General features: G+C 57.3%; 5 protein-coding genes across 5 annotated transcripts; 4 read left to right on the plus strand and 1 right to left on the minus strand.

Moving 5' to 3' along the window:
* Window positions 1-2,003: 2,003 nt before the first annotated feature.
* On the plus strand, window positions 2,004-5,742 carry CTR9 (uncharacterized protein; the record flags this gene model as incomplete). Its single annotated transcript, XM_083190328.1, has 2 exons — window positions 2,004-4,622; window positions 4,684-5,742. The coding sequence occupies 2 exons, from the start codon at window positions 2,004-2,006 to the stop codon at window positions 5,740-5,742; spliced, it is 3,678 nt and encodes a 1,225-aa protein (XP_083054187.1).
* A 420-nt stretch (window positions 5,743-6,162) lies between these two features.
* CBR1 (cytochrome b5 reductase family protein) lies at window positions 6,163-7,302 on the minus strand (the record flags this gene model as incomplete). Its single annotated transcript, XM_083190329.1, has 4 exons — window positions 6,163-6,312; window positions 6,373-6,916; window positions 6,986-7,067; window positions 7,143-7,302. The coding sequence occupies 4 exons, from the start codon at window positions 7,300-7,302 to the stop codon at window positions 6,163-6,165; spliced, it is 936 nt and encodes a 311-aa protein (XP_083054188.1).
* A 3,172-nt stretch (window positions 7,303-10,474) lies between these two features.
* ACO1O0_000834 (uncharacterized protein) lies at window positions 10,475-14,319 on the plus strand (the record flags this gene model as incomplete). Its single annotated transcript, XM_083190330.1, has 7 exons — window positions 10,475-10,594; window positions 10,651-10,756; window positions 10,866-11,589; window positions 11,703-12,082; window positions 12,165-12,464; window positions 12,519-12,829; window positions 12,892-14,319. 7 exons carry the CDS (start codon window positions 10,475-10,477, stop codon window positions 14,317-14,319), a joined length of 3,369 nt encoding a protein of 1,122 aa, XP_083054189.1.
* A 747-nt stretch (window positions 14,320-15,066) lies between these two features.
* Window positions 15,067-19,672, plus strand: PAN1 (actin organization and endocytosis protein; the record flags this gene model as incomplete). The annotated part of the gene is made up of 3 exons (XM_083190331.1): window positions 15,067-15,830; window positions 15,890-18,427; window positions 18,484-19,672. The coding sequence occupies 3 exons, from the start codon at window positions 15,067-15,069 to the stop codon at window positions 19,670-19,672; spliced, it is 4,491 nt and encodes a 1,496-aa protein (XP_083054190.1).
* Window positions 19,673-23,269: 3,597 nt separating this feature from the next.
* HCM1 (forkhead box transcription factor) lies at window positions 23,270-25,108 on the plus strand (the record flags this gene model as incomplete). The annotated part of the gene is made up of 1 exon (XM_083190332.1): window positions 23,270-25,108. One exon carries the CDS (start codon window positions 23,270-23,272, stop codon window positions 25,106-25,108), a length of 1,839 nt encoding a protein of 612 aa, XP_083054191.1.
* Between the last annotated feature and the right edge of the window lie 156 nt (window positions 25,109-25,264).

The raw sequence follows: 25,264 nt of genomic DNA on the forward strand, positions 1-25,264 counted from the left end.
TGGTATTACTCCCGCACTCGAGGGCGCTCCTTCTAGCGAGGCAGAGGATACCGAGGGTATAATGTCCAATTCGTCGCCGCCTGTGGTGTTACTCCCGATGCTAACGTCATCTGCCCTCGGTACTACCTGGCAGGAAGATGGGAGTGGTGTGTCCTGGCCTAGGGATTGTGAAAACCTCGCCGAAAGATCATGGGGTTGTTCCACTGGGGGGTCATAGTCATCACTGTGGACTGTTGCGAGGGTTGTTTCCACAGATCGGACGTCGTCGTCTGCATCTCTTCTCCTCTCGTGCGACCTGTGTGGTCCGGGCGGCTTGGGTACCCCAGGTCTGGTGGGAGACTCTAGGCGCATGACTGGATTGTTGTGGACGTTTCCTCTTCGATTTTTGGCCCCCCTTTGTCGCCCGCTGGAGCTGGCACGTGTTGAATGTGAGGTGCTTCGTCTGGGAGTTTCGGAGCTTGCAATTGTCGAGGCTCTCCCGACAGGCAAGCTGAATATGCGGTCCAGTCTCTGCTTCCAAGTCATGGGCCGTTCACGGTGTAGTTGGCTCCTAGGATGGGAGTGAGATCCACCCTGCTGTGGACCACGAGGATACCAATCCTGTGTAATTGGCGGATGAATTGCCGTATTGTTGCTGGGTAGCGGGAGGGTGGGCGATGGGAATGGCGGCTGGAGCTGGACCGGTGGGCTTGTCAAGTGCCCATGGCCAACTGCTCTCATTGCTTGCTGACGGTATGGACCGGCGATCAGGTAGGGGCTCGCTTGGGGGCCCTGCTGAGGGTCTAGATTGTAGACGACAGGCTGATAGAAGACCTGGGGCGGATAGCCTGGCCATTGCTGTACGACGGGGAGCTGCCCAAGGGCTATATTTGGCGGCAAGTTCGAATTTCGAGGTGCCCACCGACCTCCAGGAAGTGGCTGCGATTGACGAATTCGGTGAATGCTCGTCGTCCTACCCAGGTAGCACATCCAGGCGAGGGTAAGAAAGACGGTCACGGCGACGATGGTGAAGATGATACCAAACTTCTGGGCAGGGGTCAAGCAGTGCCACCCCACGCATCGGTCTGCACGGATGTGAAGCATGATAGAAGGCCTGACGTTGTGAAGTTTGAGACGTACAAGAAATGAAGAGGAAACCAGCCCTTGGAGGTTGAGATATGTGTAGTAGGCTGAGAGTACCTGTAGAAGTGAGTCGCATCTGACGATGAGCAGGTGTCTGCAGCTGCTAGGTCGAGCCTTCCCTGACATTGTCCTGACCAAGATTCAACGAACATTTGTCGGGTATTAGTATGTATTTCATGATGAGGAATTTTATAAAGATATCCTGTTCCAAAGCCAAGGGTAGTACCAGGTAAGTATAGTTCTAAGACCTTGGAATGGTCTTGGTTATGCGCTCTCAGGTAGGATCTTGCAACTTTTGAAACCTCGACGCTTTTATATGCAAAATCATCGTGGATTGTGGTCAATCTATGTCCCTCAAGCACCATCCTGCCCAAATTGAAAAGGGCATCCACGAGGTGGCCATGAGGACATATTATCCTAGCAGAGGACAGTGGTTAGTGGTGTAGTACTCATACTGTTAGTGGCAGTGGAGTGGGAGAGATCTCCAGACTCCAAAAGCCTCCCAAGTCCAAGGATAGTGGAGTTGAGCCCCACCAACCACAGGCTTGGAAATTTTGGGACGAGGCCAAGCACAGACCATTCGGACGCGGCTGGTGATATTTCATCCAACTTTGAGCCTCAGCTCTCATCATCGTCACCCTTTCGCCCTCCCGTTGCCGCAGCTCTTCCACCACCCCTCGACACGCGCTTCCTGTGTCGCTACTGGAACATGCTGTTCGAAACTCGAGCTGCCCGATGATCTGCCCAACTCGCATTGTTGGGCCCTGAAGCTATCTGCGCATTCCGTGCGACGCGTCCACCTATCTTGCCCCCCCGACCTTTGCCGCCTTGGTTGCCACCGAATCCGCTCTACGAAACTCTCTCCTTCACACGATACCACCATGGCCTCTCTGCAGAATGGGAGCGCCAATGGCGCCACCAATGGCGACACTCCGGCTCCCACCAGCCTTCGGTTCTCCGACATCCCCTCCGCCATCGAAGTCCCCGTCCAGGGCGACCAAGACGATGAAGCCGTCGAAATCGATCTCATGGAGCTGGGCGACGACCCTACTGAACTCTGCACACTATTCGAGAATGAGCGCGCTGCGAAACCATACTGGATGACGGTTGCGCTGGCCTACGCCAAGCAGGGCAAAGTCGACCATGCCATCGAGATGCTTCTCCGGGGCAGCAGTGCCATCCAGGCTGGAAGCGCCGTCCAGGGCGGTAGCACGAGTCAGCGCGACAAGGTCAGCATGATTTGCTGCCTGTGCTGGATGTATCTCTGGAAGAGCCGTGAAGCGCCCCGAGTTGCCCCGGAGGGTACTAGGGTGTCGGAGGCTAAGACCAAAGAATACTATCTGCAGCTGGCGACCTCTTCTCTCAACGATGCAGCGCGCTTGAATCCTTCATTCTCTCCCATGTATCTGGCTCGAGGAGTCCTCCTTCTGCTGCGGGCCTCGTTGCAGGCGCCCCCCAAGACGGCCGGTGGGGCTGGTTCCGAGAAGTACGAGCTGCTCAAGACGGCAGTCAAGGCTTTTGACGATGCACTCCGTGTCTCCCAGGGCAAGAATGTACTTGCCCTGATGGGTAAAGCACGTGCGCTATTCTCTATGCAAAAGTACGGAGAATCTTTGACCATGTACCAGGATGTCCTGGTCAAGATGCCCGACTTGATCGACCCGGACCCGCGCATTGGCATTGGGTGCTGCCTGTGGCAGCTGGGCTTCAAGGAAGACGCCAAGATGGCGTGGGAGAGGAGTCTGGAACTCAATCCAAAGTCAAAGATTGCGAATATTCTCCTTGGCCAGTTCTATCTCGATGCGAGTGGACATGTCCCGGTCAACAGCGACGAGTTTTTGTCGTTGTATAAGAAGGCCATGACCGAGTTTACACAAAAGGCCTTTAAGCTTGACAAGGATGTGCCGCTGACCTGCTCGACCTTTGCCGGATATTTCTTGTCTCGCAAGGCCTGGGACAATGCTGACAAGCTTGCCCACAAGGCCATCCAGTACACCGATGTCAATGCCATTGCCAGCGACGGCTGGTATCTCCTTGCGAGAAAGGAGCATTACGCAGGTGACGCCGACCGCGCGAGTGACTACTACCGGCGTGCAGATGACGCTCGTGGCGGCACAGACAGTGGCTATCTCCCTGCCAAATTTGGCATTGCTCAACTCTCCGTCTTGAAGAATGATCTCGGCGAAGCAAAGCTTCGTCTGGAAAAGATGATTCAGCAGTCGCGCAATTACGAGGCCATGATTCTTCTGGGAACCCTGTACGCCGAAGAAATTTTTGCCAGCCAGGACAGCGATACCAAGGAGGACAAGTCTGCCGAGATGAAGAAGGCGTTTTCGCTCCTCGAGGGCGTTAGGGCTGCTTGGAAAGATCCTAAGAAGAATCTGTCCCCAGATGCCTCCGTTCTCCTCAACCTTGCGCGTCTTTACGAGACCGAAAACCCCGAGAAGGCGCTGCAGTGCCTTCAGCAGGTAGAGCAGCTAGAGCTGGACCAGGTGCCCCAGTCTGAGTATCCGGAAGATGTCACCGATGAGGCCGAGATCAAGACGGCTCTCCGGAGATTCCTGCCCCCGCAACTGCTGAACAATATTGGCTGCTTCCACTTCCAGGCAGAAAAACACGATCTGGCCAGTGAGATGTTCGAGGCTGCTCTGGGTGCCTGCATGTTTATCGGCGAGAGGGATCCGGCTGCGGATACGGACGCTCTCGTCTCGACCATCAGCTTCAACCTGGGTCGCAGCTACGAGGCCCGCGGATTGACGGACAAGGCTGTTGAGGTCTATGATGGCTTGCTTGCCCGGCATGATGACTACACTGATGCCCGCACGAGGCTTGCCTACATCAAACTGCGCAAGAACCCGAACAAGGAAGGGCCCGATGCCGTGGCCAAACTCTACCAGGACAGCACCAGCGACCTTGAGGTGCGCGCCCTGTACGGGTGGTATCTGGGCAAAGTCCACTCTAGGAAGCGGCCCACCAACGTCACCGAGGACCACGAGTTTCGCCATTACAAGCACACCCTGCAGAACTATGACAAGCACGATAGGTACGCCCTGGTGGGCATGGGCAATCTGTACTTGATGCAGGCGAGGGAGATGCGCCGCGAGACGGAGCACGACAAGCAGAAGCGGAGCGCCGTCTACGGCAAGGCTGTCGAGTTCTTCGAGAAGGCCCTGTCGTTGGATCCCAAGAACGCTTATGCCGCTCAAGGTGTTGCCATTGCCCTGATCGAGGACAAGAAGGACTACAAGAATGCGTTGCCCATCCTCCACAAGGTCCGCGATACTGTCAAGGACGCGCATGTCTACGTCAACCTTGGCCACGTCTACGCAGAACTACGCCAGTACACCAAAGCTATCGAGCACTACGAGATTGCTCTCTCCAAGGATGGAAAGGCGAGCGACCCCGTCATCCTTGCTTGCCTTGGCCGGACCTGGCTCAACCGAGGCCGAAAGGAGGAGAATCTAGATGCGTATGATAAGGCTCTGGAATGTGCCCAAAAGGTAACCAATTTCCCCTCCTGATGTATGATTTTCGAGTATGATAAGCTGACTGGAATACAAGGCTCTGGCAGCTGCTCCGGACCAAGTACACTACAAGTTCAACGTGGCATTTGTACAGATTCAGCTAGTCACCACCATCCAAGGACTACGCGGGAACCAGAGGACGACTGAACAGCTGGAGAAGGCAGCGAAGGGCTTGGAGGCCGCTATCGAGTCTCTCGACGAAATCGCAGCCCATCCTCACACTCCGTACCCTAAGCACGACATTGAGCAGCGCGCCAGCATGGCCCGCAACACCCAGCGGAAGCAGCTAGAGAGAGCCCTCGTCTCCCAGAAGGAGTGGGAAGAGGCAAACAAGGAGAAGATTGAGGAAGCCCGGCGGCAGAGGCAGGCTGAGCAGAAGAAGCGCGAAGAGGAACGCGAGAAGACCCTGGCCAAGGAGCGGGAGCGACAGGAGCAGATCCGCAGGGAGCGCGAGATTATCCAGGCTCGCGACAGGGAGCTCGCTGCCCAGCGAGACCGCGAGAGGCAGGAAGAGGATGAGCGCAAGCAGGCCGAGCTCACTACAGACGAGGAGACGGGCGAAAAGGTCAAGCGGAAGCGCAAGGTGGCGCCCCGCGAGGGCAAGCCCAAGCGATCCAAGAAGAAGAAGACCGCGGACGACGAGGACGAGGACGAGGAGACGAGCCCCGCCAAGAAGAAGCGCCGCCTCACCAAGAAGGAGAATTCCAAGTACAAGTCGGCCGAGATTGTTGTCGACAGCGACGAGGACGAGGACGCCGACGAGGCGCTCGAGAGAGCCGAAAAGGCCATGGACCGGGACGAGACGCCGCTGTCTGAAGTCGATGACGATGATGCCGGGGGTGACGACAAGATGGATGTTGACGAGGACGACGCGGACAAGTCAAAGGGGGTTGACGAGGATGACGACGAGGTGCCCGCTCCGCGTCAACAGCACAAACGCGCCCGAAGAGGCCGCGTGGTGGATAGCGATGAGGAGGAAGACGAGGAGCCGTCTGCTAAACGCGACGCCGCGTCTGGAGACGAAGACGGCGATGCCTCGCCGGCCCCTGCCGCTGCTGACACCAGCATGGCGGAGCTGGATGAGGACGAAGACTAGCAGTGGAGGTGGGCAGGTCGGTGCAGATCTTGTGGGCTCTTCTTGGTCAGTTCATCAGGGCATGTATTTTATAGTATCGTGATTCAAACGAAAGGGATGGGATACAGGGATGGCGGCGTATCTCTCTAAGCATGGTGTCTCATAGCCAAAGGCGAATTTAAAGAATAAGTCTTTTTTAAACTAACTCATGCTTGGCTATCTCCGTGAAATGGTGATCCCAACTCCGATCGTTATTTCTTCATGTTCCAATCCTACCTCGCGTCTCACATTATGTACCCATGTGTATGTCTAAATATAGCTGTCACGCGCTCAACGCTTTTGGAATGCTTGATATGGCAAACTGCTGCGGGCGATCCCTGCAGGACTCCTAGGGGGCGTAAGGATGGTTAAGTCTGGCTTGCTTGGGGGAGTTCAACCTCTTTAGAAGGCAAAGACCTGGTCCTCGAGCTTGCTGACGGGGCGGGCCTTCTTGTAGCCAATGCTCTCGGTGGTCTTCTTCAGCCCGCTAATCATGGGAGGGGGGCCGCAAAGGAGGATCTTGACGTCGTCGGCGGGCTTAGGGAGCCAGTTCTGTAAAGAGTCAGTGGGGGCACATGAAGATGAAGTTGAAAGAAAAACGGGACGACGAACGGTAATCATCTCAGCGGTGACGTATCCAACACCGCCGGTCCAGCCCTCCGGAGGCTTGTCAAGGACGTAGTGGACGCGGATGCCAGCGTCATCCTTGACCAGGGCATCCAGGTCCTCCTTGAGCAGAATATCCTGAGGGGTGACATTGGCAAAGATCAGGTCGACCTCGGTCTTGTCACCGGCGGCGCGACCGCGGATAATGGCACGAATGACCTGGAGCATGGGGGTGATTCCAGTGCCGCCGGCAATCATACCAAAATGGCGGACCATGTTGGGGGTATAGACGAAGGCGCCCTTGGGGCCACGGACGCGGATGGTCTGACCGACAACGAGGGAGGCCATGTGCTTCGAGATGTTGCCCTGGGGGTAGGACTTGATGAGGAGGTCGAAGAAGCCGGGCTGGTGGTCACCAGAGATGGGGGTGTAGGAGCGGACAATCTCCTTGGTGGCGCCATCGGGCTGAACAATAGGCGCGCCAATCGAGATGTGCTGGCCGATGGGGAGGCCGAGGATGGCGTTGGACGAGGGGAGCTTGAAGCGGTAGCTGGACAAGGCATTGAGGTTAGAGAGGGGGCTCTTCTTCATATCACCAGGAGGAGAAGGGGGAGTTTACATGGCTACATTGTGGGAGATGAGGGTCTTCTCCTGAAGCTCAAACTCCTGGAACACATCAGGCTTGAGAACCTTCTTGATCTCTGCATGTCGGGGACTATTGTTAGCTAACTGGGACTGCAAGCAGAGCGTAGAGGAAGAAGGGTTGGGCGACTCACGGAGGGCGTAGAAGTTGTAGACGCCAAAGGCAACGGCCAGGACGGCGGCGTAGGGGGTCCAATCCCGCTTGACAACGAAGGTGCCAGCGATGAGCAGGAAGGCGGGCACGTAGATGTAATCCCGCTTGAGGTTGAAGGCTTCAGCTTCGGTGAGAGACATGTTGGGCGGTGGTGGTATCCTTGAGGCGAGGTACACCCAAAATTTTGGCTCGCGCGACGAGATCGGAGGAGAGGTTGCAGGGTCTCAGGAGAGGCGGGAGAGCGAGGTCCGGATCAGGAATGCGATCTTCCCCACCACAATCCAAATGGTTGGGGAAAGGGATTCGGCCCGCGGTACAAGTCCCGGGAAGGGAGAGGGAGAGCCAAAGGGCGTGGACGAAAGCGGCACCGCAGCAGCGAGGGGCAGCTTGAAGCTTTTGACTATGGCGGAAGACGGGTATTACAGAAGAAAAAGGAAAAGAACGCACAGGCGCAAGGAAGAGGTTGGAGGTTTGGCACGATGTCAGGTATCGCGGGGGTTCGGGAAAGGGTTTCGTATCGGTTGGCCCAATTGGAGGGGCGCGGTGGCTGGTAGCGGTCGCTTGACTCGCCCAAGTCGCCTCACCGCACTACCACAACTGGCGCACAAAAAGTTTTGCCAGGGCGGTGTCCACCTGATTGTCCACTGTCCACTGTCCATTGCCCACCCACGGATACTGTCTGGGCAATTGGCGCGAAGGCGGTGACGGGAGTTGTTGCCCTGCTTGCTGTTTCACACGTCGCTACGGACGCGAATAGGGCAGTGTCTTGGTAAGGCATTCGTACTCGGACCTCGTACGGAGTACCAGGTGCCTTATCTCAGCACTCGTCCAATGTCCGTGGACAGGTACGGAGGACTGCCAATGGCTCCTGCCTGGTAGGCTGAGGTTGCGCTTGCCGCTGAGGACCTTGGTTTCATACTAGGAAGGTGCGCATAGTATAGAGTATTAATGCTGCAACGTCATAGAAGGCATCAACTTCCAGGCTACAACCTGGCAGTCTGTCGGTCTGTCGGTCTGTCAATCTGCTAGTCTGGTCCTTTTAGAAGTTCAACCCTCCCGTGCCGGAATCTCAATGCAGGACCCGGCGAGGCCAAGGAAGGCCAAGGACGGCGACTCTTTTTTCGATATTTCATCTCTTCCGTAATTCGTACCATCCTTACAGACGAACACGAGGATACTGCCCAGGAACAGGTACGGAGCATCACGCCGCTGCGAGAATTCGTACTCGTACGACAATCTGCCGCCATTTCGATGGTCGTCAGCAACGGAGAGTGGCTCGGCACGCTTGGCACCATCAATCCCCGTGCCCACCTATGTAGGTAGTACTATGTAGTATTCGTATCGTGGTGCAGTAGTACTGGGATGGTGCCTCTTGCAGTCAACCGCCACGCGAGCGAGCTTCACCACGCGAGCTTCACCACCCGTACCTTTCATCATCTCAGCTCCAATTCGAGGTCCGTCTCGGGGCAAGATGGATCGATAGCGTCATTGTCTAGACCTCCGGGCTTGATTGCCAGCCTAGCAAGCCTGCTTGGGCCTAAGCTCCCCCGCCTCGGTGAAACTCCCACCAATTGACCTAGCAAGGATCGACACTCTTCATCTTGATCAGGCGATTTTGCGTGGGCCATAGCGACGAAACAACAGTCGAAGCAGCTGGCAGACTGTGAGCAGACACGCGCCGAGAGCGGCAAGCTTGCCCACCAACCAAGCTAATCTCCATGAGCCGGAACACCCCAGAGTCCAAAGAGTGCATTGTCTTCTCATCCCGCTCATCCCGAGGACTCGAGCCTCGAAGACGGGAAGTCCGACGGTCTGACGGTCTGACCCCTGTTGGTGTGCGCCAAGAAAACCCCCAAGAAGACCCCCCAACAGGGCTAAGAATGACAGGCTAGTTATACTCCGCTGATGCAAGATGGAGGCGTCCGGATGGTGGTGGACGGAAGCCGGATTGCCTATCGATCGACACCTCCAGTGATCTCTCCTGTTTGTTGATCGATGGATGCGCTGGCTGACCACACAGAAGACGATTCCGACTACGCGCCCATGTCATTGCTCCCGCGGGCTTGTGGTCCTGACGTCGTGGTTCCATGACTACTACTTACTCGTACTTGGCGTATGCTATCTGCGGCGGCATGGATATTTATCTTTCCCATTATTCCGTCACCCACGCCCCCCATCCCGTCACCTCTGTTACGCATGTCACGTCTTGGCTCCCGCTCGTCAACACCGGGTCCCCTACTCTGTAGCTTGTCCCTCTCGTGTTGGCTGGCCTCCTACCCTCTCTTCCCCTCCTCTCCCCTTCTCTCTCTCTCTCTCTTCCATTCAAATTGTACATGAACAAGCGCCGTCCCACTCACCACTGTTTCGACGGCTGCCGTGTGTCCTGCTTTTTAGCACCTCAATCATTGCAAGAACTGAAGAAGGAAGTAGTATTAACACACTGCATCGGATCTTGTGCTGAAGCTGGACGGTGTATTCTCGCCCGACCTCCGCCCATATCACGCCCGCCGGGAATTCACCCAATGGGCTTGGAAACACCACGGTCTTATGCGTCGGACTCGTGTTGATCAATCAAGTTTGGGATTCTAGACGGTGGAACTGGGACAGCAAAAGCTTGGCTCATTTCGCCATCAGTTTGTTCCCAGCTCATCTGCGAGTGACGCTTTGGTCTACATTCCAGGTTTGCGCCCGCCTCAGCATACCAGCTGTCGAACCTTGGACGACGCCTCTCTGGCACCAATCCTTTTCCCATTGCCTAATTTGGCTGCCGCTGCCTTCCCATGACTTTTCCGTGTCACCGGTCTGCATGAGTGCTCATGCTCTTGTGTTTAACAGCTGAAGCGTACCAATATCTGCCTCAATAACGGGACTGCCCGCCTGTTGGCCGAGGCGGCAGACGCATATCATTAGCTGCTCGTGTCCTCGACCCGTCTGGCCCAACTCGGGCTGCATGCGCCTGATGCTTCATCCCCCATCACCCTAGGGAAATCACGACAAGAAAAACTACCGAAGACGGCTATTATTTGATGATTGAGTTTTCGAGTTTCGTTACCGAAGCGACGGATGCGGAGGGTTGTCCCTGTGTTTGCGTGCCCTGAGACATCGATTGTGTCTGAGACATTGCATGGCATACCGGTTGGACTCCACTGGCAACTCCGGCTGTATTATATTATCACACTCCGCCCGGGCATCCCTGGGGAGGAGCACAGAGAATTTGATTCCATCATCTGGTGGCTCAAGAGCAGTCTGGACTCGCGGGTGACCGCCTGACCGACCCTCTGTATCCCGTCACACGACACAACGTCGCTCACCATGAACGCAGACGCATGGAGGCGAAGGGCCCTACCGTCCCTTAAGACGGGACCGGCCGTCACAAGCTCCTACGAGGCCATGACGGATCCGCCAGAGCTTTTGGAGTCCAAGACGCCCCGAGTCCTAACGAGAGCTCTCCGTTCTTTGAGTAACTCTTCAATCGATTCGATCAATAGCAACTCACCGCGCCGCTCAACTTCGGCACGGAGATTGCAAAAGACCCCTTCAAGCTCCAGTTCGATGATGGAGAGGCTTCACCGCCGGATCTCGAGAGACTCACACGTCAGCATGTCGCCCACCGAGCCACCAGCAACCCCACTAGATCAGCCTTTCTCATCGATGGAACTCATTCGGCACGGCCCTTTGAAGACTGACGTCTCTCTCCTTAAAGCTCGGTCAGACTATTTGATCCTGACCGACCAGTGCCTGGTCAAGTTCGCCAGCGCCGAGGCCGCCCGGGGGATTTTCCCCCAGATGAGCGAGCCAGAGGGTCAGCCATACAAAACCGCGCCGCAGACTCCCCTGAGTGGCAAGTCGGCCGTAGGGGAGATCCGCGTCGAAATCCCCCTCCAATCCATCGTCGCCGTGTTCAATGAAGAAGGGGCGAGCCCTCGCTTCGGAATCGAGATCTGGTGGTTTTCTCAGCTACCGCGACTGGCGTATTGCCGCGCACATGTATTCTTTTCTTTGCCGAGAGAAAGAGACGAGTGGCTGGCTACAATCCACAGGACCTGCAGGGCGAAGCTTCGACGAACGCCTGTGAAGTCCATCGTCCCGGAAAACCTTCGGACTCGCATCGACCACATCGTGGGAAATACCGAGTCCCAATTCTCCAACGGAGCCCCCCAGAGCCTGATCTTCCCCGTCGCCAAACGCGTCGTGGGCACATCTCAGAAACCCAATGCTGCTGAAGAAGCACAACATACCGCCGATGCCTCCTCTTTCTATTTGGTCATTGGTCCATGCATGTGCTACTTCGTCGAGGTACTCAAGGCTGAATATGGAACGCCAGCCAGCGACTTTCGGGTCAAGTATCGCCACTTTGGGACTGTCACCTTGACTCGGTTTCGGGCATCTGTAGCATCGCACGAACAGAGGTTCGTTATGAGCTTTCGGTAAGGCTATCTTAAGCCCCTCTTTCCTCCATTCTAGCCACCAGTATGCTCACATTTCTAAGCTCCCCCTTCGGGCGAGAGACGCGCCTCGACCTGGCCAGTATTCACTACAGACTGATCATTGAAGCCATGACCCGAGCCGATCGTATCCTCAAGCCCATGTGGCCACAGCATTTCCAGCAGACACTTTTTGATATCAAGGGTCTCCCCCCGCCATTGCAGCTCACATCTGGAAATGACCTGGGAGGAGTCGAGAGAAGCTTGGATGCCTATTGTGCGGCCTTCCATGTGGACATGCCCCTCTGGACAGTAGATTGGCACACCTCGAGCCAGCCCGCGTTCCGCCTACTACCTCTTGAGGGGTTACAGTACTCCCCTCTGCAGCTCATGGCTGTCTTTCGTGCACTACGATACAACAGCTTCTTCAAAGCAATCTCCTTTCGAGACGTTGATTTATCGCCATTGTCCTCGAGGAAAGATTCCTCCACTTACGGTGAGGGGGTAGTCCACACCTCGCTTAACGGTATAGATGCCCTCCGTAATCCATGTGGTTTTCGTTCGCTGACGCAAAGCAGGGTGCAAAATCTCAGACGACCACTATGAGGACTTGCTTCAATCCCCGGTTTTGACCCAGGAATTCCATGCCCTCGCATTTGCCTCCGAATCTATCCGCAGCATCGACCTGACCAACTGTTTGGGCGTCTTGGATAAAGGACCCTCGCATTTACGAGGCTCGGCCGACTTCAGCGCCTACCGAAGAACAAGCTCAGAGATTCTACGCCCCATATTAGTACTTGCTAGAGCAGGGCTCTGCATGTGCCACAGTATCACCATGTCAGGGAACCCGCTGTCCCAGGCCGATGTCGATGACTTAGGTATGATGATCCGCTGGGTGCTTGAGATATTGTGGCTTCTAACAAGGTTCGTAGCAAATCTCCTAGTTCTCGACCACGTTTCCTTTAGGAAGCTCGAGCTGTCTGGTTGCAGCCTCGGAGATGCCGGCCTGTCCAAGTTCTGGACTGGGCTCTCTGGACAGGCGAAGTCCCTGGAGACGATCGACACCTCTGATAACCAAGGCGTCGTTAAATTCGACATCATGCGACACACCCTTGGTCGTCTCCGAGCCATCAAGAGGCTAAACATTGCCGGCAATACTCGTCTCGATTCAGGCAGGCCCATCTTCGACGAGGCGACTATCAACAGGTGGGCACTCTCGGAGCTCGACCTCTCTGTTATTGCGGTAAGCGATCCAACAAGCTATATATAGGATCTCTCTAAATATCAGGGCTAATATTTTCACAGCTGAATGATGCAACTGTTGATGTCCTGGCGGGTTACTTGCAAACTGCCAATTCTCAGAACCTACGGGTCATTCGAGTCAACAAGTGCGGTCTCACCGGCAGGCAGATAGCCAAACTATTCCGAGCCATGGGGCAAGCGAGGAAGATGACTGTTCATATTAATGCCAACCGGTTGGACGAGGGGATTGACGACCTATGCGGTGCCCTAGCCTGCGGGTATGGGCCATGGAGTTTGTTCGTCCAGATGGTCGAGTTTGGCCACGAATCCAGCTACATCAAGCTTTGGAAAGCATTGACCATCAACAAGACCATCGAATGCCTGAGCCTGGCTGGTTCATCGACACCAGATGCTGCAAGCCCAACGGCATGCCGAGCGGTGGCAGATTTCTTTTCCAGCAACAACGCGGTACGGTTTCTGGATATTTCCGGCTATGATGCCAAGCTTGATGAAGGAAGGCTTGGACGGGAGTTTTCCAAAGCCCTGAGTGGGATGCGTTCCAACGCAAAGATTGAGCATCTTCGTGTGCGAAGCCAGATGCTCAACATCAATATTGGGGATCTTGCCGAGGCCATCTCGGGCAACAAGACTCTCCACACCCTGGATTGCGAGGACAATGAATTCAACCTCTCCAACTTCCGCCACCTCATCAAGCATCTTGATGACAACCTTACGATCCGCCATTTTTCGGCTTTTTCGCCCTACGAGCTCGAGCGGTCCGTACGCAGGTCCGTCAACACTGCCGGAGCAGCAACTCCAAACCGGCGAGCGTCTATGATGACCCGGTTTCGGCATGATAAGGTGCAACATGGCGGCGATAAAGTCCTTGTGCAGCAGCTGAAAAACGAGTGGGAAAGTGCGGTGGCTGACCTGGAGCTTATTCTGGAGCGCAACAAGAGGCTCTACGACGAGGCAAAGCAGTCGGACGACGAATCCGGGTCGTCCCACTCATCCTCGGGGCCGCGTGACGGCGAGGGGGCGTTTTCGGCATCGTTCGGCGGTCTCGCGTTTAGGGAGTACGAGTCACGCCGGGCGAGGAATTCTTCTTCTGGAGCCGGGACACCGACACGGAAGCCAAGCCGCGCCGGTTCGAGCACGAGCCTAGCAGAGCTGCAGTCCCTATCCGGCAGGCTAGATAGGAGGCTCGCGCGATCCAACTCGAGCGTGTCGAGCGAGGTGGCCATCAGCCCAACAAGTGCCAGTGGGAGCAACAGCCCCGCTGTACATACCCCCGTTGAAGGGGACAGCCCTAGGGATAGAATTTTCGCTCCGATTCCCGAGGGCTCTCTGGGCTCGTCGGATGGAGGCAACTATACCTATTCTGGGGGTGGACCTATCGACCCTGGGCTACAGATGAAGGCAAGCCACTGGTCATGGAGCGACTCCGTGAGTCGTATTGAGGAGGAAGAGGACACGGTCGGCGCAGGATAGATGAGCTCTAATACATAGTAGAGGTCTGCGGGGCAGATAGACGACGATGATGATGAGATGCTGTTTGATTCCCACGTATGGCGGGTTGGGGATTGGGGCAGGAATGGTGTCATCCGGGGCGTTCAACGGAAATGGATGGCAGTGTGGATAAAGGTTTAGATACCCTTGTTTAAGATATTGGAATTTTATTGAAAAGGCAAAAAATCTATCCATACGAACGAATGACCGGATGAAGTATGCGTGCGTGTAAGTCTAAGTGTACGAATACCTATAGAAGTGTGGCTGTGGCTTGCGGGCGCGTCTGGACAGACTGCGCCACAGGTGTGGGGTGGCACAGTTGTTGACTCCTTGAGACAGGGTGGCTCGCTCCAGGGTGGCTCCACCAACCCAGCGGGCCAATTTGGGAGATGCGGGCAGACGGAGCCCACTGTACGAGTAATCTGTAAGCCTGTGTGACCTGCAACGCAGCCCCAGCTCGCCTGTTGGCCAACCTGAAAGCTGGCGACAGCTTCGTCATCTCTCGTTTCTCAACCTCACCACTCAACTCCTCGCCCAGCAGCACCGCAGCCGTGGGTGGACTGCGTTCAACCCACCAGACCATTGTTTCCGTCTTCCAAGCGTCCCATCCGTTGCGAGTGATTAGCCTCGTTTCCCACGACTGCGGAGCGTCCACGCTCCTCCGACCACATCGGATCAGGCTACCCCCGAACAGCCCAGTCTGACTCGCGCCCCTCGACAACCATCACCATGTACTCCAATCCGAACGCCTACATGGGCGCCAACAGCCAGCGCCCAGGAGGCCAGCAGCAGCAGCAGTATGGCGGCTCCTTCAACGCTATGGGAGGAGGCCAGCAGCAGCCCGGCCAGCAACCGAGCCCCTTTGCGCCGCAGCCCACCGGGTACGGCCAGCAGCCGCTTCAGCAACAATACACCAGCTACCCCATGCAATCCCAGCCTACCGGCGCCCCTCAACCTCCATCCCAGCCGCTGCAGCAGCAGTATACCGGGTTCCCCGGCCAGAGCCAGCCGCAGCAGGGCTTCCAGGCCGCTCCTCCTCCTGTCCCGTCCATTCCGGCGCAGTTCCAGCAGCAGTACCAGCAGCAGCAGAATCAGCCGAGCCAGCAACACCTGCAGCACCAGCAGCACCAGCAGCCCTTCCAAGGTGGACTGCAGGCGTCCCAGCCCACAGGCTTCTCGAGCTCGCAGCCGCCCTCCGGCGGGTCTTCGCAGCCCCCGGCGCCGGTGAAGCCGCAGCCCACTGGCTTCAACGAGATGACTGCATCCTTCCAGACCGGGGGGACGCCAAAGCCCCAGGGCCGGAGGGGGGAGAGGAAGCCACCCAACACGATCCCCAACATCAGGCTGTCGTTCATCACGGCCCAGGACCAGTCGAAGTTTGAAACCCTCTTCAGGTCTGCTGTCGGAGACTCCTCGACAACCATGTCTGGCGAGAAGGCGAGAGATTTGCTTCTCCGGTCACGATTGGATGGCGATTCGCTGTCGCATATCTGGTAAGGGACCCGAAAAAGCCTTTCCCCATCTGACGGGAAAACTAACCATCCCCCCCTAGGACTCTGGCAGATACCACCAGGGCTGGACAGCTCTACTTCCCCGAGTTTGCCCTCGCTATGTACCTGTGCAACTTAAAGCTCACGGGCAAATCTCTGCCGCCGACGCTCCCCGATAATGTTAAGAACGAGGTGTCGAGCATGGTTGATATCATCAGCTTCAGCGTCGCCGACGATGGTCCTTCCTCGAACTCGGCACTCAGCGCACCGGAGCCAACCCGACCGAGCACATCGTCGTCCAGTGGCCAGCAGCCGCAGCCATCGAACGCCCAGCTTCTATCGACTCAGATGACGGGTTTCCCTGGTCAGCAGCTGGGCCAGGGGCTTCAAGCTCAGCAGACTGGCTTCCCAGGGCAGCAAGGACTTCAGGCTCAGCAGACCGGCTTCCCAGGCATTCAGAACACCCAACCTACCGGATATTCTGGGCCTCGGCCTCCCATGCCCCCAATGCCCACTGGGTTCAACCAGCCGGCGGCTCCCCTGAACGCTCAGCCGACCGGGCGCCCCGGCCAGTGGGGACTGGTCAACGCTCCCTCTACCGGCCTGCCCAACATTGATGCCCTGCAAGCGCGAATGATGCCCCAGCAGGGCCGTGAGGCAGGCTCGTTCACCACGCAAGGTCTTCAGGGCAATGCCGTCATCCCTTGGGCCATCACCAAGGAAGAAAAGACCCGCTACGACTCTCTGTTCCGGGCCTGGGACGGACTTGGTAAGGGCTTCATCGGCGGCGACGCGGCCATTGAAATCTTCGGGCAGAGTGGCCTGGAGAAGCCGGATCTGGAGCGAGTCTGGACCCTCTCAGACAATGGTAACAAGGGCCGCCTCGACTTGGATGAGTTTGCCGTTGCCATGCACTTGATCTACAGAAAGCTCAATGGCTACCCACTGCCGAACACGCTGCCCCCAGAGCTTGTTCCGCCTTCCACCCGCAATTTCAGCCAGTCCATTGGCACCGTCAAGTCCATGCTCAGCCGGGAGTCGGATGCCCGCAAAAGCTCCGGTGCAGCCCTTCTGCCCCAGAAGACCGGTGTGAGCTACATGAAGAATCGCTCATTCCGCGGGGGTGCCGGTGCTGCTACAGGCGGCCGCAAGGATGCCACCGTCTTCCGAAACGACGACGAGGAGTTTGGCTACAAGTCAAGCGCTCGTCGCCGCGTGGGGAACAATTCGCCCCGGGATGAATCCCCCTCCTCCATTGCATCGAGCGAGGATTTGACTCTGGATCAGCTGCGGAAGAAGATTAGAGAGAAGCAGGTCTTGCTCGACGCCATGGATTTCAAGGACGAGAAGAATGCCGAGGAAGACGACATCCTGGATCGTCGCGACCGCATGGAGGCCGACGAACTCTACCGCCGTATCCGACGCATTCAGGAGGATATTGACTCGCATCCTGACGCGGCCATGTCCAGCGGGGACTCTGACGCTGAGAGGCGTGCACTGAAGCGCCAGCTCCAGAATCTCACCGACAAGATCCCCGAGCTCGCGTCCCAGGTGCGCAAGACTGAAAAGGCCATCCAAGAGGCCAAGCTCGAGCTCTTCCGCCTCAAGGACGCCAAGGCCCACCCAGGCAGTGCCAGCACCATTGTCGGCACCGGACCCGGCGGCGCTGTCACGGAATCGGACCGCCTCAAGGCTAGGGCCAAGGCCATGATGCAGCAGCGCACAGCTGCGTTGACGGGTAAGAAGATTGACAACCCCGTCGAAAGCGACGATGCCGCCTCCAAGCGCCTGGAGGAGGAGACTATCAAGGCCAAGAACGAACGCGAAGGCAATGAGCGCATGGTTCGCGACGTTGAGGAGAGTGTCCGAGACTTCGCCCGTGGCATCGAGGACAGCCTCAAGCAAGGGGCCCAGGATGAGTCCAGCCAGCATGAGAAGCGTCGCTGGGAGGACGCCCTGGGCGTGGAGGACGAGATCCGCGACTTCATCTTTGATCTCCAGCGCGAGAGCCGTGCAACACGGGTTCGGGCTCAGGACAAGAGAGCGGCGCGCCCCACGGTGGCGGCGGAGGAGCCACGCCGTGAACGGATCGCCAGCCCACGACTCGAGAGCCCTTCGTCGACCTCCCGCACGTCTACGCCTCCTGCTGCCGGGGGCTCTTACTCGGCCTACAAGACGCCCGAAGAGCGAGCTGCTTTCATCAGGCAGCAGGCCGAGCAGCGCATGGCGGAGCGCCTGGCTGCCCTGGGTATCAAGGCCCCTTCCAAGCCCGGAGAGACAGCCGCTCAGCGGGCCGAGCGCGAGAGGGCCGAGCGGGCTGCCAAGCTGCGTGCGGCGGAGGAAGAGGATGCCAGAAGGGAGGCTGAACGCCAGGCTCGCCTTGCTGAGGAGCAGGGTATTCCGCCGCCTGCCTCTGAGACCGAGGCCCCCAAGGCCGGAGCCAAGAAGCCACCACCTCCCCCCACCAGAAAGGGTGGCCGAAACGAAGCTTCCGAGAGAGAGGCGACGAAGAAGGCAGAAGAGGAACAGGCCAGGGCAGCTGAAGAGGAGCGGGTTGCCAAGCAGCACGAACAGCAACAGCGGGAGACGCAGGAGCTAGAGTGAGTACTCCAATTATTTATGAGATGGTGGTATGACAAAGCTAACTCGTGGTCAGGGAAAACGTCAAGGATGAGGAAGATGACTGGCTCAAGGAGCAGCGCGAGGCCGAGGCTCGCCTGAAGGCCCTCGAGGAGCAGGTCAAGCAGGGCAAGCTGCGAAAGGAGGAAGAGAAGAAGAGGAAGAAGGCCGCCATGGCCGAGGCCAAGGAGAAGGAGGCCAAGCTGGCAGCGAGACGTGCCGAGATCGAGGCAGCCAAGCAGCGCGAGCTGGAGCTACAGCGCCAAATCGAGGCCATGAATGAGGAGGACAGCTCGTCGTCGGACGAGGAGGGCCCGGCCCAGATCACGCCCCAAGCTTCTACGCCGACAATGGGAGACAGCCAGACAGGAAGCCAGGAGCTCGAGCGCAAGGCCGCCGCGTCTCCGCCACCCATCCCCACGGTCGTGACGTCGCCTCCTGGCGAGACGGAGAGCAAGAACCCCTATTTCAGGATGATGTCCCAGACATCAGAGGCAGAGGCCTCCTCTCCATCGGTATCGACTACACCGGCGCCGGCTCCTTCAGCCCCGGCTCCCCCGCCCCCTCAGCCCGAGGCCTCTACCAACCCCTTCCACCGCATCAAACAGGAGGCTCAGGCTGCGCCGCCCCCCCCCTCTGCTCCTGTCTCAAGGAAGCGCGCCGACTCGGACGATTGGGGGTCTGACAGGGACTCGGACGATGAGGACTCGGACGACGATCGCCCTGGCGGTGGCAACGCTGCCCAGCTGGCATCTATCCTCTTCGGCACCATGGCCCCCCCCAGGCCTCTCTCTGCGGCCGGCAAGGAGTCGTCGCCATCCAGCCCGGCCCCCGCCAACGACACTCCTGTGGCGTCTCCTCCGCCTCCCCCTCCTGCTGGTGATGCCCCTGCAGCTCCTCCACCGCCTCCGCCCATGCCCGCCTCCAACGCGCCTGCTGCCCCCCCGCCACCTCCTCCCATGCCCGGATCTGGTGCTCCCAGTGCGCCTCCACCTCCTCCTCCTCCTATGCCTGGCATGGGTGCTCCCGGCGGTCCTCCTCCTCCGCCACCACCCGGTGGGCCGCCCGGTCCTCCTCCGCCGCCGCCCCCTGGTAATGCCCCGGCTCCTCCTTCGGGTGGACGCCCGTCTGGTTTCCTGAGCGAGATTCACCAGGGCAAGGCGCTCAAGAAGACCAAGACCAAGGATAGCAGCGCCGCCGCCGTTGCTGGTAAGGTTCTCGAGTAAAGAACTCTGGAAGCAGAGAAAGTTTTTTTTGGGGGGGGGTTTTGCTTGCGTGCGCGGGAAAGAGAGAGAGTTGGTGTAGCTCTAATGTATCAGTGTCATATTTTATATAAGATATATCTTCTGTCGGTATTTGCCAGGTGAACAGAGCAAGTTTTAGTGACTATCCAAGCGATTGCGTATACCACTTGTTCCAACGCAGGTCCGCACTTGGCGATGGTACTTGTCTTTGGAGGCTACGACGACATGAGAAAGCATCGGTTGCTTTGAGTCAAAGTATTTGGTGCATATTAAACATCTAATCCCACTTGAATCTAAACATACGGACACATATGCTCGCCAATAGGAACCCTTGCACAGACTCTATAAACGATATGGTAGAAACTCGTATGTATGAGCGAGCCCGCGGCCCTCATCTTCAAAGAATTTGGCATGCCATCCCCAATACCGTTACACTGGCCTTGCATGTTTCGTATCTGCAACCACTTAATGGGATGTCTTAATAGGTTACAACGCGTGCCGTCGCGCCCAGGATCGACTCCCTCAGGGGACCATCTAGGCTAGAGATGGCGTGTCACGAGGAGTCTGCGGGTTTGCCCCCGAGGGCGCGGGTCGCATATCGGGCCAACACCCAGACTAGACTCCTCGGAAGCAGACCCTCTGTTGGGGGCGCACTTGCACTTGGGAGAGACGACGACACGACGTTGGCCCGTCGGTCACGCCAGCCGTGCTCTATCCGTACCAACATACATGCCATGATTACTATCTACGTTTTAGCGTCGAGGCTAGATGAGTTGTCAGCCAGCTCCTTCGAAGCCGAGCCCCCAGTCGGTCCGGCATTGGATCCATTGAGGCATGGCCGCACAGAATGGAGGGGTTTGAATGTAATGTGGAGAGGCCTCAGGAAAGACCGGGAAGACCGGGGGGAGCAGAAGGGGAAACAAAGTTGGCAACTCTTCTAGCCCCTCCAGCCCTGCTGGGAAAACCCGTTGAGATGCAGTCTGGGAGGGTTCAGATCGTCCAGCAGTGTGGTATTTGACAAGAGTACGTACTCCGTACGAATACAATCCCCGCGTTTCAAAAAGTCTGGGAATTGGCATCAACTGCATATCTTGTACGAGGGCAATCTGGTGGGTTGCACGAATCCCGTGGTCTCAGATGTCTCTCGTCCCACAAGTCCGAACATCGAGATTCGCATTGAGGGGGAGCTTTGGTGGTGGGGGGGGCAGATATGGATGATGGATTAATTACTCCGTACATCCATAGTATGGATGGATGCGCACTCCAGATCCCTACCACGATGATGTCAGGACTGGTCAAAAAAAGCCTTCTTGTCTGGCAAGCTTGCAAGCTTGCAAGCTTGGCAAGGTCCGGCTCCGCCGACGCAGGCAGTACCGTAGTGGGGCCCGGATGAAGGTCCGGGCTTCGAGAATCGACAGCCGAGAATCAAGAATCGACACTGCCAGCCTTGGAAAGTCGACGTCGCGTTTTTCTTCTTTTCGGGTACCGTTCAGTCGGTGCAGTTGGGGGCCATCGATGGCTTAGCCTAGGGACCCCAGGGTGCTGGCCATTTTGGTACATGAAACTCTGCGGGCGGAACTCCCATTGAACCGACCATGACACACCGCAATTCATTGAGAAGTCAGAAGGCCTCGGAGACGATCGCATCGGCGTTGAATCTTGTGTCCTTTTGGGGAGCGTAGGTCGTCAGTCGCATGGTGGCATGGTCGCATGAGGATGGACAAGTTCCGGCCAAGCGTGTATCAGAACGGTGGTGGTGGGGCGATCTGATTGGTCGATGACGCGTCACAATCAAAACAAAGGGAGCGCGTCGTGAGACGCGTCGGGGGCCTCCTTCCAGACGACCTCACATCCAACAAGACCCAAAACCAATTGAGCCCCTCTATCGGCCCCCCTCAGCTGTAAGCTATCGCCCGCACAAAGGGAAGCACCAGATCTGGTAATAATAGTATCAACGGCAATTGTGCTCCATGTCGCCTTCTAGTCCTTGTGCAATTCATCCCGTCCACGTAATATCCATACCTGTACCTTAGTCCAACGTCCACAGCAGATGCATTATCCAACTCTGCATTCGTAGCAGCAGTGACAGTGACACCAACTGTTGGCTCTGTGGAACGAGGGCCCCGAAAGGCCCGGCCCTAAAAGAGGAGGGGGAAAAAAAGTCGGGGCATCTCACGCAGCAGTGCCAGCACGCGTGGTGCCGGGTCGATCATTCATCCCTCCACGATTTTGACTTCCCACATTCGTCGCCCTGATCGTCTCACAGTGAATATGGTTCAACTCTGAATATCCATGTGGGATTTAGAAGCTGTCGTTTGTCGATGCTGATACCCCCGAACCTTATTACTACTCGTATACTACCTTATGTTTGTTTACCTTCTCTGGATATTCCCGACAGCACCATCGCCCACTTCCCATCTTCCTCCATCTTCTGCACCGTCAAGTGTTAGGCACGACTCAAGCAGCCATTGCATTCCGACGCCCACGACGCGCCTCCCTCTCGAATTCTTGGAGCCGTGAAGGCCTTGAAGCCGAGCATATCCAGGGTATCCACAGCTGCTCCCTCCCTCGCATCCCGGCCGATCCCTGCCGCTTCGTGTCAGCTCAGGAACTCGCTGCCCAATCCCCAGCGGCGGCTTGGCCTCCCTTGCACACCCTTGCGCACCCTTGCGCACCTTCACGCACCTTCACGCACCCGGCGGCTCCACCTCGCGACCTTGCGCACGGCCGTGTGCTGACTTGGCCAAGCTCTTTGGCCTGGCCGCGATCCAAATCATCCAATAGCCCCATCTACTGACACCTCGATGCGCCACGGTGGACACCTGCCTGTTCCGCCCTGCTGCTCCCAGTCCCCCCCGGTGTGCTCAGCCTGCCCTTGTGCCCTTCCCTTGGCGACTTGCAGTGCAGGTAGGCACTTGCACCAAGTACTTTGGGTCTTTGGCTGCCGGCCGTTGGGCCTCCACCTGCCCGCCAACCATCGTCCTCACATCTACTTCTGATCTCACCTTCCCATCTCTCAGCCCAACTCTGGATCCTTCCTCCCCTCCTGCCGCCCCTCAACTCTGATACCTCGCCATCTACTCGCCATACACTCAACGACGCAACGACCCAACGACGACTCTCAACTTTCCACAATCTCCACCATTTCCGCCATCGTTATTCGCAACTCGCATCTTGCAACTCACACCGGCACACCGTCACTCACGGTCGCTCACCGCTCAGAATTCCCCACGACACGCTTGCTTTACGCGTCTCACCACTTCAACCACCATCTCGGCAACCCTCCACTCAACATTTCGCCCATCGCTGGCCCATCGCTCGCTCATCGCACGCGTCGCTCCTGGGGCACCTTCAACAGAATTAATCTACTTTTTGGGTGAGCTCAACCCCATATCACATTGTCTTGATTTGCGCCCCATCTCAGGCTTCAACGCGCCGCACCCCTGCTCCCGACTTGACGTGAATATCGGTGAGCCCATGGATGAACCAAGCTAATCCACCCAGAACTGCAACCTTGCTTTACCCATCTGGCACGCCCGGGATCCTCTCTCTTTTCTTCCCTCCGGCGCAGTGGCCACAATGGCCGGCAATCCGCTTTTTAGCTCAGATGAGCTGCCTTTCGTATCTGGCGTGGGTGACCGCATCCCGATTTATGAAGATGCCCTGGACCAGATCGACTACACCTCCACAATGACAAACACCGCCCCGATGCCTGATCTGACCCTGGTCAAGAATTCGAGGCGACCACCTCTGGATGCCATCAGCTCCAACACGATCCTCAAGCCCCATGCCACGCATCAGTTCCTCTCATCACCAAGCAAGATGAAGAGCCCGTCGCAACCCCGAATCCCCCTTGGACTAAGCCATGCCAACACCAAGTTGAACAAGGTGCCCATGCCACCACCGGGGCAGGCCCCTCAGACCGACTCGTTGAAGAAGCAGCCCTTCATGTCCAACTTCAAGACACGTCCGAAAAAGACATGTCTGGGTGGCACCACGCAATTTCGTGCACAGGCACCAGTCTTTTCTGCTGCTCCCATGCACAGCCCATGCGCTGAGACTTCAACCGTTAACAACACGAACGGCAAGAGGGAACTTCTGGAGCCAGCGCCACTAAGGGCCACCGAGTCCCCCGACGAGGCCAAGGCCAAGCAAGATGTTCTATTCGTACCGCGCTGGGACTCCTTTCCTCCCATCATCGACGACGGTTCCAAACCTAACCACAGCTACGCACAGCTGATTGCCATGGCTATCCTCCGCTCTCCCACCGGGAAGCTCACTCTCTCTTCCATCTACAAGTGGATCAGCGACAACTTTTCCTACTACAACCCCAGCGATCCCGGTTGGCAGAACAGCATTCGCCACAATCTCAGCCTCCACAAGAGTTTCAGGAAGATTGTCCGACCCAAGAGTGATCCCGGGAAAGGCAACTACTGGGCCATTGAACCAGGCGCGGAGCAGCAGTTCTTGAAGGAGAAGCCCAAGGGCAAAACCACCCCAAGCGGCGAGAACCTGCCCGTCATGTCAACGCGTCTCGAGCCCTCAATGCCAGCCTCGGCGCCCACATCAGAGCCTACTCTACCGCCACCCGCCCCCGCCATTCACGGAACCCACCAGACACCTTCGTTTCAGTTGATGCCATCATCCGATGCCACCATCCCCGAACCGGACAATCCTCTGACAGAGGAACTGGCCGAAAATCCGCAGACAGACCTCGACCCCATTTTCGACACGGTAGCCTTTTCCCCAACCCCTCGTGGTGTAGGCTCCTCTCCCCCTATTCCTAGGCAGGATCGACCCTCCAACGGTACCCCTACCGCCGGCCGCCACGTCTCTCGGCCTCGCCCGAAGAAGGCCCCGGAATCTGGTGTGGACGACAGCGGGTACATCTCTTCCCTCGATTCCTCAGCCATACGACCCAGCAACGGATCCAAGGGGTGGACATCAAGCAGCACCAGGCCACGGAAGAAGCGGAAGAACAGCGAGAGCGGCCGAGCCGAGGTGGAGATTGCCCGGCTACGCAACTCGTCTCCTTTCAGCCCTACTAAGAGTCGCTCCAAGTCGGCTTTCCAACCTGTGTCTTCCTCGCCGCTCCGTCAAACAATGCCTGCAATGAATCCTCTCACCCCCCTGGTGAAGATGAAACCCCCAGCCGCAGCCCCGCCGTCCGTGTCCCCCAATACCAACCTGCGAAATCACCGGCAAGCCGTCCAAAGTATGCTGGAGACACATGCTTCACGGCTACTCGCAGAGGATGAGGCACAGCCGTGGAGCCCCAAATTCAGCATCGAGGATAGGGCTCTAATGCGGGATGCTGATCTGTGGCCCAGCGGCGGACACGGGTTATGGGTGTTTGATGACAACAGTCCCGGAGATGCCAACGCGTATTCCGATAATTTCGATGGGTATCCTTTCTAAAATGGCTGGTTCCAAGCAGCGGAGTTTGCGCTATTACTTAACGACATGAAACGAATTTGAACGACCAGAATGCAATGACGGCTCGCGCCACCCCCGAACGCCACCCTACGGATTCCCATGGGATCCGTCTACGGCTCTATAGCCGCTCCAACCTTC

The sequence above is a fragment of the Amphichorda felina genome (genome assembly GCF_050947745.1).
Source record: "Amphichorda felina strain 45539 chromosome Unknown scaffold_1, whole genome shotgun sequence".
Lineage (NCBI taxonomy): Eukaryota > Fungi > Ascomycota > Sordariomycetes > Hypocreales > Bionectriaceae > Amphichorda > Amphichorda felina.